The following is an 11,302-nucleotide window of genomic DNA, read 5'->3' on the forward strand; positions in this document are numbered from 1 at the left end:
TCCTTAAAACACCTCTAAAGACATATGAGACACTCAGACTCTTCCCTGAAAGCAACAACTGGAGTTTACTGTGCTTTGCCCTCTAAGAGCTTGGAGGGCAGTGACTGTGGCACTGTTAGTCACCTCTGTGACTGCAGTGCTTACAGAATTCTATCCACATGAGCACAAAATGAATATTTTAAGAATAAAAGATTGCTAAGAATAAGTTTCTCTGATTTATCTGTTTTTATCTATCTGTGAACCAATACCACATTGCTTATTTATTACAGCCCTATAATAGTCTTGGTATCTGATAGGGTAAGTCCTTTCATCATTTTTTTTTTTTTGCCTTTTCTTCTGCTTCTGCCTCCTCTTAACCCTTTCATTTCCACATATATTTTAGAATTGGCTTACCAAATTATTTAATAAGAAAAACAAGAGCCAGTTCAGATTGTATTGGGATTTACTGAATTAACAAATGAGTTCCAGGAATGTCTGTCTTCTTATTTGCCCAGTATCTCTGAGTAAAGAGGAGGCCCATGTGGTCCAGGCTCACCCGTATCCTGAGGGTGATGTTGGTAAACCAGCTTAAGGTGTGGAGGGTCACTTATTGGGTCCCCAACTTGAGCCATTCCTGGGTCCTGATTTCTGCCAACTCACCTCCAAAAGGGAGCTCTGTCACATGAAGCACCTAGCAATCCCCCAAGAGTAAAGTAGCCATGAATGGGGCCACTTTCCCATTGACCACAGAGAAAGCAAGGGCCAGGGGATGATGCTACCTCAGCCACTTCCCTCAACTGGAAAGGAAGAGGGGCATACATCACGTAGAACTACTGGGGGGTTTTATAATAAATCTCAAAAGTGAACTAGTGTTTAATGTCTCTGAGAACAAAATCAACCCAAACTTTCCTTCCCACTTGGATTTCCGACATGAGGACATCCTAAACTCAGCGCTCCCCCAAATGGCTCTACCAGGACTGACCCTGACCAGGAAGGCAGCAACTAGAGAACCAGCCCCATGGCAGGCATGACAGCGGAACTCACTGCCTCCTTCTGATGGATCTGTTACCAGCACACAGATGGGAGGCCGACAGCACAGGCCGAGGGTCCCCTCTGCTGAGGCTGGATGGCCTGGCCAGGAGCAGGACCACTGTGGTCGAATCAGGCCAGAGCAGAAGAACAAGAGGCCTGGCTTGTCCTGGGGAGGGAAGGGGGGGACACGCCGGTGGGGCCTGGCCCAACGTCTCAGCCCTCCAGGATGAAGGGCCGAATCAGCTCTGGGTTCAACAGCGACTCCTCGAGAGGCCGGTCCACGTGGAAGTCATGGATGTGGGGGGGTCCTGGGGGGGCCTTGAGGGCAGGTCCCCCTGGGCGCTGAGGAATCGGCAGCTCCGAGGGGTGGGCAGGCAGGGGAGCTGTGAAGAAGTACTGGTGCAGGAGGGCCTGAGGGTAGCAAGCAAGGGGCAGCAAAAGGAAACTGGTCACCTCCCCGTCCCAGCTTCAGCCACTTCCCGCCGAGGAGGAGATGTGAATATTGCCCTGAAGAGTATTTTTCCTTCATCTGCTCATCGTTCAGGTGACTCCAACACCTCTGAGTGCTCACTGTTTGAGCACTGCTCCAGACACAGGAGATGCAGCGGTAAACAGAACAAAGAGCTCTGCCTTCAAGTTTTCCACAAAGTGAGGGGTGGGGGTAATAAACACGATAAAGAAGTAAGACAAACAGTGCATCAAATGATTAGTGCTGTGGGAAAGAGAAAAGTATGAGGGGGGGATGAGGAATACTGGAGGGGCTGCAGGCCTGAAGAATGGTGAGGGGAGGCCCTTGGGAGGTGGCGTTCAAGCAGAGACCTGAAAGGTGAATGAGTGAGGCCTAGGGACAGAAATGCACAGACCCCCAGAACATGAAGGAGCCCTGGGGCCCGAGGGGAATGAGCAAGGGGAATGGGAGCTGGCAGAGTCACAGAGGTGATGGCCCCAAATGTGTGATGCCTGTGGGCCACTAGGACCTGGCTTCTCCTCTGAGGGAGCCCCAGGAGGGCCCTGCAGGTGAGGATACGACAGCCTACCTGGACAAGGTCCCTCTCTCTGCCACGTGGAGGAGAGACTAAATGGGCAGGAGAAGCAGATTCTGGGAGGCGATGTGGGGGTGGTGGTGCTTAGACTGGGGGCAGCAGCAGGGGGCTGAGAGGTGGTCAGTTGGCCTCAGTACACTCTGAAGGTGCTGCTGACATGGGAACTCGCCAGGGCCATGTGTAAACACACGCTGCTAGTGCCGAGGGCAGGGAGGGGAGGCTGTCATGAGGCCAGATGGCCAGGTACACCCGACAGAGGCCCTCACACCATCAGCCATCAGCCCATGGTCCTCCCCTCCTCCCCTGCCTTCCAGCCACAACCCACCCCTCCTGGGTCCTCCTCTCCAGGCTTCTGCTCATCATTTCTCTTGGGAAAACAGCTCCCCATGCTTAAACTTGCCCTTCTCCAGGAAGCCTTGCATGACCCCAAAGTCAGTCCCAACAACCCTCCCCTCGGCTCCCACAGACTGACAGCCCTGCCTCACCACAGGGTGGAGACCCCACAGGCACAAGTCATGTCTGTTCACTCTGGATCAGGGTCCAGGACAATGCTCAGCATGTGCAGCTGCTAGTAAATTCTTGTTGAAGGAATGAAGGGATGAAGAAGCGAGTCACCAATAACCCGAGACTCGCTCTTCTGCGAGGTGTGCATGCCCTTCTAATGGGCCACCCCTGGCCACCTGCCCTCTAGGGTCCCCTCTAGGATCCACTCAGGAGAGGCACACCTGCCCTGCACCCTCCTACCCCTGGCTCCAGGGGTTCTGGTCCCAGCCCATCACATGTTCTGAGAATCTCAACCTGCTGGGTCAAAAGGGCACAGACGAGGAGGGTCAGGGCAATGGGTGTCACCCTACCTGGGAGGCTGCAATGCGCTGGCGTGGAGGGTAGAGGAGGAAATGCCCCAGCAGGTCCAAGGCCTGGGGAGAGGCATCGGGCAGCACCTCCTCCAGGGGCACGGGAGCCTGCTCCTTGAAGGAGATCTTGTTGTAGTCAGGCAGGTCCTTGATCTCCTGGAGGAGAAGGGGGTCCATCAGGGCCGGCACCCACACCGCCAGCCCCCTTAGGTGTCAGTTCTTGCTCCCTGTCACCTACCTGCTCCCATTCACTCATCACTCCCCCATCCACGCACCCCTGCTCACATGTCACTCATGACATCACGTGCTCACTCAGTCCTTCAGTCCTTCCTCCACATCTCAGGCGCCTACTCCATGCCCAGCTCGGTCTGGATGTGTGTGTGCTGGGGACGGGTGAGAAGGGATAGGGCTTGGGCCCTGGCCCTCCCACCTCCAGCAGGGCAGGGGTGGAGGAGATCCCACGCTGAGCCAGGACCGAGGTCCGGGAAGTCAAGGAGGCATGGGACCACGAGAGAGAAGGTGCGGGTCAGGGGAGTCACTAGCTATTGGGGTAATAGAAGCCACCCGCCCCCACCCCTCCCCACTGTAGGCCCCTGCAAACCGGCCAGACTTGAGGACTGGGAGTGCCCAAGATTCGAAGCACACAGCAAAGCTGTTCAATGTCATTCTCCCCTGGGAAAAGGGGGGACCCGTTCAACAGCTCCCCCAGGATGCAGCCCACAGCCCTGCAGATACAGAACCCAAACAACTCAGAGATCTCATACCATGGAAACAGATCTCCCCACACCAGCACCCACACCTCACACTGCGGTCAAGATACCCACAAAGTAGACTTCAGGCTTCATAGCTAAGGATACAGATCCCCAAACAGTCAAAGACTTCAAGCCTAGAACACAGAGCATATCCCCCTCTCTAAACAGCTCTCAGGCCTCAACTCTGGAACACACATCAACCCCTCAACAGTTCTAAGACTTCTCAGAGCCTCACATTCTGGGACACACTGCCACCTCCTCCCATTCTGGGGCAGACTCCAAAACGGCCCCCAAATCTCAAACTCTTAGGCATACACAAACCATCCTACCCCAAATAAAGGTTCAGGGCCTTCATATCCAGGGACCCAGGCCTCTAGATAGCTCAGGAATATTGCAACCTGGGATATCACCCCGTGCATAGCAGCTTAGATGCCCCATGCCTCAGACCACCTCCCCGACCTCAGCCCAGAAGCTTCCTACTGGGACAACCACTCTGATCCCACTTGACCCCTCCCAGCTCAAAACTGTCATGGGGAAGAACACTGATCCCAAACTCCTCAGAGATACTCTAACCAGGGGAGACACCTCCATGGCAACCTAGAGCTCATGGCAGGAAAACCCCCAAATGGCTTAGAGACCTCAATGCCCAGGAGGAAAAGGTGACCCAACAACCCACATTTCCCCTTGCCCAGCCCATAGGAGTCTCACCACAGGTCGACACCCTGATCATACTGGCGGGCACCATACAGGAGCTCAGGGGCTCGGTACCACCTGTGAGAGGAGGGCAGGTGGTCACATCCAGGTCACCGGTCTGTCAGGAAGCTGCCTCGGAAGGTCATCCTGGCCCCCACACCAGCCCCAAGAGTACTGTTTGGACAGAAGGTCCAGAAGCACCTCTTCCTAGCAGGAGGGTTGGGGCCTGTCTATTGCTAGGTCCTGCTTGGGAACTGGTCCTCCCTACCTGGTGGCCACCTGGTGCGTGTAGAGACGGCTGCCATCTGGGGAAAAGACCCGGGCAAGGCCAAAGTCCGCTATCTTGAGCTGGCCCGAGGCACTGATAAGCAGGTTGGCTGGTTTCAGGTCCTGAGAGCACCAAAAGAGGCATCAGTTCCTCCAGAGCCCCCACAGGACCTCGGGTTAGGAGGGCTTGGCAGGCTGGGCACCCAGGTCAGCGCAAGACCAGACCTCCTCCAGGGCCCCAGCCCTGGCCTCGTACCCATAGGCCCTGCCCCCTCTGTCCCTTTTCTAACCATGCCCTTCATCAAGGGCTGGCCTACCCACAGCCCAGCCACCACCACCCCAGGTCCCACCCCAGCCCATGCTGGAACTGACTCGATGCACAATGTTGTTGGCATGGCAGAAGGCGACCCCCTTGAGCAGCATCTGCAGGTAGCTCTTGACCTGCGCCTGGGCCAGCGGCCTCTGGGCGTGGCGCACCACCTCAGCCAGATCTGACAGCATGAACTCGAAGGCCAGCACGAAGCCTGCGCCATGCGGGAACACGGCCTTCAGCTGTACCACCTGCAAGCGGGGCATCCCATCAGCCACCAGCCTCACATGGCTCAGACTCTCTCTGGGACCCTCAGCCCTTGCACCAACAGAGGACCAGGCAGGCAGAGATGGTGGCATAAGATCTGAGCTCAGAATCAGGGAGCTTGGTGATCTCTTGCTTCCCTCTCCCAGGAGAAGGCAAGTCCCTACTCTAATGCTCCAGTAAACACTCAGGGAAAAGGAGGTCTAAGAAAGGCGACTTAGGGCAGTGTCTGGTCCCCCACCCAGCCCACGAACTGGAAAATCACCTGGAAACACACACACACAGGTGATCACAACTCCCCGCAGTGGGAGAGCAGGAGACATGTCATATATACTTCCTGAGGGCCCACAAGGTCACAAGGGCAGGCTGCACAGTAGTGAACAGGAGCAAGGGCTGGTGGGTCCTGAAGGACTTTAAGGAGTTCAGGGGACAAATGACTGACAAATGACCAAACAACAAACATATAGGGTATTTTGATGAAGATTCTGATGAAGAAAGAAGAGAAGGCATCTGGGAAGGAGCTCTGGGCCAGGGGACAGCAAACACAAGGCCCAGAGGCAAGAACAGGAAGGAGGCTCCTCTGTTCTGCACTCCTGGAGCCTAGACAGTGCTTATCATGGGAGAGACACTTAAGAAGTTGTGAATGAATGAAAAAAGAGGCTGGAGTCGGGTGGAAGCAGATGGTGACAGTTCTTTCAGAGTGAAGAGAAGCCTCTGGAGCTTTTCAAGCCAGGGAGTGGATGATTTTATGTACATTTTTTGACTGTGGAGTGGAGGCAGTGGCGGGGGGGCGGGGGGGCAGGGGAGCCTGCTGTAGTTGTTCTGATGAGAGGTGAGGATGGCCTGGGCCAGGGTAAGATCTGGAGTGTTTTAAAGATAGACTCTTCAGGACTGCTGATGCACAGGAAATGGGACCGTATCACCAGCTTCCTATGGGCCCTCCACCTCTCCCACACACAAGCTGTCAGCAAAGCCCTTTTACTTTCCTCAAAAAACAAGAATGGCCATATTGCTGTTTTTCTGATGTTGAGGGTAGTAGACACTCATTTTACAGATTGGGACAAACAAATACATTCAGATAATACCCAAAATTATAATGAAAAAAACAGCAAAAGAAAAACCCTATCACCTATAGTCAACCTTAGGAGTCTATTCCACCAGACTTTACAAGAGACATGGCACACACAAACATGTATTCATATATATATACAAAATATTTTCATACAAAACCAAGATGACACATGCAGTTTTATAACATGCTTGTGTTACCCAATATATCAAGGACATCTCCAGAGAATAAGAAACAAGTCAGAGTATCACCCACCCTTAGGTGGGTGGACCTACCCTTGTCACTCCCCAGGAAGTTAAGCACATCCTCTACTCAGGACATGGACAAGAAAGAATACCACAAAGAGAATGAAACTGGGTGTGTGAGGTGTCTCTCCTCGTGTGCCCACAGCCCCTCCCAGGCCTGTCACAGCACAAACCACGCCAGATGGGCGCTGTAGCCTTTGTCCATCTCCCCTACCACACTTCAGTTCTCAAGAGCAGGGTAGGGGCTGGTTTCTGTGTTGCCAGTGGCCAGTAGAGGGTAGAGTCTATGGGAGGCTCCAATGTTAAACCGTCCTGATTCTGCGATCAGACCTGGGCCAAAGCCTCCACAGACAAGTGGAACAAGTTGAGCACCCATAAGCTGGTGGCTGTGCCTCCTCCCCTGGCCTGAGATAGGGAGAGCCTGAATGTGCCTTGCGGAGCAGAGGACAAAACTCAGAAGGACAATATACATAAAGCAGTTAACCTGGCATGCAGAACATAACAGGAGCTCAATAGGTGGCAATTATTATCTTCAGAAATCACTAAGTGTTTTGAGAAAAAAAAGGATAAGTTAGTGAATGAGCGAAGGAGTACGCGAAGAAATAAGTGAGTGAACGAGAGGGAATGAATGAGTGAAGTAATTGGGTGAATAAGGGTGAACAACAAGTGGAGAAGAAAGGGAGTGAGTGAGGGGTGAGGAAGCAAATGAGTGAACAGAGTGACTGCAGGACCTCAGAGTGGGAGTGAATGGAGGAGGGCGGGAACCAGCACCTCAGAACACCAGCCCCACTCACATACTGACTGTCCTCGATCTCCTGCAAGGCCTTGATCTCCCGCAGGGCCTGGCTGGGGATGCCATCCTCCAGCCGCCGCAGGGCCACCTTCTTGAGGGCAACGATCTCTCCAGTCTGTTTGGGACAGGACGCAGACACTGCAGCCCCATCCCCGGCTGGAAAAGGGGATGCGACGCTGAGGCCTGAGGCCCTCGTGGGGGTGGGACGCGCCCCCCACCCCGTGCTGGAGGGAAATCAGGGCTAGCAGGCGCAGCGCTGAGCAAACAGCTCAGAGACATCCACGCCACGCTCCTAGGAGGCACTCTCCGGAAGAAAGCACCGCTGGTAGCTGGCCGCAACCTGTACGCCCTCCACTCAAGAGAGCAAAAGAGGGGGGAGCACGCCACGAAAAGCTGCGGGGAGGCAGGAGCCCAAGCGTGGGTCGGGAAAACAGGTAGATCTCAATGGAACCGAAGGAGGAAGGGCTGGGTGCTCACCTCCACGTGCTTGGCCTTGAAGACGATGCCGTGCGCGCCCTCCCCAATGCGGCCCAGGATGCAGTACTGCTCCATAGCCCTCTGCCAGACACCCGGACCCTCCGCAATCACAGCCCCTCCCCGGCACCCGTACCTTTCCGCATTAGCCCGCCCTGCCTCCCGCGCCCAGAGGCGGCTGCCTAGCAACGGCGCAGGAAAGCGCGCAGAGGCCGGGAGGCCGAGGGCAGCTACAGGCGGCGTCCGGGCCTGTCTGCGCCTTCCCCTAGGCCCTCGCCATCACGCCTCAGTGAGCTTCATTCGGCGGAAATCATCCCTGCGCAGACCGTGGCAGCGGGAGCGACACCCACCGCCTACCCCTCGCAGCACTGCCGGACGTCACGTGACGAGTGACGCCAGGTTACGCAGAGGGGCGGGGGCATGCAGCCTGGGAGCAAGGCGGAACAGCCTTGGGAGCGGGCTACCTAGGCGGGAGGGTGGAGCCGCTCTCCGGGGTGGAGGCGGGGGACTCAGCGAGATGGGCGGGGCAATCAGCTGGGCGAGCGGGGGCACGGGGCGGGGCCGCACAGCCGAGGGCGGGACCACGGCGCCGAGGGCGTGGCCGAAAGGTGACGGGGCGGGGTCGGCTCCTCGGGCAGGCCAGGGTACCCTCGCCCCCATACGTAGAGGTGCAAGTTTCTACCTGTGAGAACCTACAGGTGCCATTTCCACCTATGACCCCAAAGCCAATGATTGAAGAGAGACGGGTTCGGATCTGCATTGTGGAGGGAGCATCAGTTGGCAACATGTAAAGACAACGTTTAAAAAGTACAAACTCTGACCCGGAAAGTCCATGTCTAAGGGCTTCTCATGAGGAAACATTTGGAGGAATTTGCAGCCTGAGTGATTTTTAAGAAGTTCATGCCATGAAAGGATGTTGACAAAAAACACAATTAGTTTTTTTTTTTTTTTTTTTGCGGTACGCGGGCCTCTCACTGTTGTGGCCTCTCCCATTGCAGAGCACAGGCTCCGGACGCGCAGGCTCAGCGACCATGGCTCACAGGCCCAGCCGCTCCGTGGCATGTGGGATCTTCCCAGACTGGAGCACGAACCCGTGTCCCCTGCATCGGCAGGCGGACTCTCAACCACTGCGCCACCAGGGAAACCCACAGTTAGCTTTTTAAACTTCTGAAAAGGTGCTCAATCTCATACACAATGAGATAAATGGAAAATAATCTACAATTTTCCATCTTTGGGATAGCTAAAGATCTCAGATCTAACAGTCCATTTAATCTTGAAGAGGCAGCAGTGAGTGGTGGCGTGAAGCAAGATCTTAATTCCCTGCCCAGGAATTGAACCTGGGTAGCCTGGATGAAAACCAGGAATCCTAGCAACCACACCCCTTGGCTCTTGCCCCCTGTGAAAAATGCATTTCTCATGGAGGCAAAACTGTAAAAACAGGTACAAAGTTTATTATTAGAGACACAGCACAACAACAACAAGTGGGAGAGCACACAGAGAAACAGTTTGTTTAGTTAAGACAGGAGCAAGGCAGAAATGCACACCTGGGCACAAATGGTGTGGGCGTCCTCCCTAATGAGGAGGAGCACAGTAAAGAGGAGGTTAAGTCATTTATATAAGGCAGTTCTTCTGGGTCTTTGTGTACCTTTGGCCAATTATCTGGTTTCTTTTTCCACACCTGACCTGCCCTAGGACCCTCCCCAACATGCATGCGCAACTTTTTTCTAAGATGGATTTCAGCCCAGAGGCCTGTGGGATGGCCTTAGCATCACATATTATGGGGTGGTGCCCCCTCCCTTTTGACCCCCAACGAGACTTTCTGCACATGTGCCCCAAGGGTGGGAAATGTATGACCCCTTGATCTTTTAACAGGGTTTAGTCCCACTCTGTCCCTGCAATAAAAATGTCCAGTGTCCGGTTATTTACCCTATTTCTGTTGCTGGTTTTTATACTGCGGTGCAGATCTCGAAATATAGACAGGAGTCCAGTCATAAATATGTAGTCCTGGAGCCCATTTATCTCTTGCTTCAGGAAATGTAAACAGGGGGCTGGTTATGAATGCCCGGCCTGGAGCACATCTTCTTCTCACCCCAGGAAGGGCAAACAGGAGGCCAGCTGTAAATGTCTAGCCTGGAGCCCATCTATCTCCTGCCTCACATTGGCCATGCTGTGGGAAAACAGGAGCTTTCATATATTTCTGAAGCGTTGGCAATGCTCATCAAATTACAACTGCATATCCCCTTGGACCCAGCAAGGTCTCTTCTAGAAGTACCTCCAACAGATATATTGCGCACAGCGAAATGATATGTTCAAAGTTACTCATTGAAGCATAGTTTGAATAGCAAAAGATTAGAAACACCATAGATGCCAATCAATAGGAGACTGTCTAAATTCTGATACACCCATCAAATGGAAAATTATGCTCACTACCTTAAAAATGAATAAGGATGCTTTTTTTATTACAGTAATAGGAAGATTTCTAAGATGTTTTGTTAATTTAGAAAAGCAAGATGAACAACAGAGCATATAGAGTACCACTAGCCGCATAAAAAGAAAAGAAGAAAAGAATATAAAGAATGAATTTTTGTGCATTGCAGGATATCTGGAAAATACTCAAGATTTCATGACTGTGCTTACTTGTTGAAGGGACTGGGAGGGTTGCGGACAGGGTAGGAGACAGATGTTTCACTGGGGCTCTTCATATTCTTTGAGATGTGAACTGTATAATTTACTAATTCTTAAAATATGTAAGAATTTTCAGGCTCAGAAATTCTACTTTGTTCTAACAACTTCAGAAGAAGGCCTTAATGTCCATACAAAGATGTTCACCCTGTTTGATGATGGCAGAGGCCAGACAATAACCCAAATATCCCATGGAAGAGTGGCTGAATAAGTTATGAGAGTAACTTAGAATGACATGCTTTACAGCTATTATAAATGGTGAGGGTAGACACAGTGGTGGAATTCAAAAGGATGGTCTTCAAAAAATAGTACGGGTCATTTGAAAAGTCATATGAGGAAGAAATGTCTATTGACCCAAATCTCAAATCATAAACGAAAATTGATTCCAGATGGACTGCATACCTAAATATAAAAGGTAAACAATGAAGCTCTTAGAAGAAAACATGATATCTTAATGACTTTGGGTTAGGTAAGGATTTTCTAAATGAGGTTACAGAAAATACTAAAAGGGAAATAAAAATTAGAAGTCGGACTTCATCATTAGTAAGAACATCTGTTCATCAAAAGAAACCATTTAGAGAGTGAAAAGCAAAGCCACAAAAAGGGACGTGGTATTGTAACACATGTATCTGACAAAGCACTCATATCCAGAACTTATAAAGAACTCTTACAAAATCATAAAGAAGAAGCAAACCTTCAGAAAAATTGGCAAAACCTGTGATAGACACTTCACAAAAGGTGACACCCAAATGGTCCATAACCATTTGAAAAGGTCTGTGCTAACTCCACTAGTCATCAGGAAATTTCAAATCAAAACCATAATACAATATTACTATAATCACCAG

General features: G+C 52.2%; 1 protein-coding gene across 1 annotated transcript; it reads right to left on the minus strand.

Annotated features, from left to right (window-relative positions):
• Window positions 1-1,072: 1,072 nt before the first annotated feature.
• On the minus strand, window positions 1,073-8,249 carry CDK20 (cyclin dependent kinase 20). Its single transcript, XM_067744994.1, is given in 9 exon segments — window positions 1,073-1,422; window positions 2,909-3,064; window positions 3,510-3,633; window positions 4,369-4,431; window positions 4,622-4,743; window positions 4,993-5,181; window positions 7,303-7,422; window positions 7,425-7,457; window positions 7,779-8,249. Coding segments are annotated over 9 exon segments (1,080 nt in total). The 5' UTR covers window positions 7,854-8,249; the 3' UTR covers window positions 1,073-1,224.
• Window positions 8,250-11,302: the final 3,053 nt, after the last annotated feature.

Source organism: Pseudorca crassidens, chromosome 7, assembly GCF_039906515.1.
Source record: "Pseudorca crassidens isolate mPseCra1 chromosome 7, mPseCra1.hap1, whole genome shotgun sequence".
NCBI lineage: Eukaryota > Metazoa > Chordata > Mammalia > Artiodactyla > Delphinidae > Pseudorca > Pseudorca crassidens.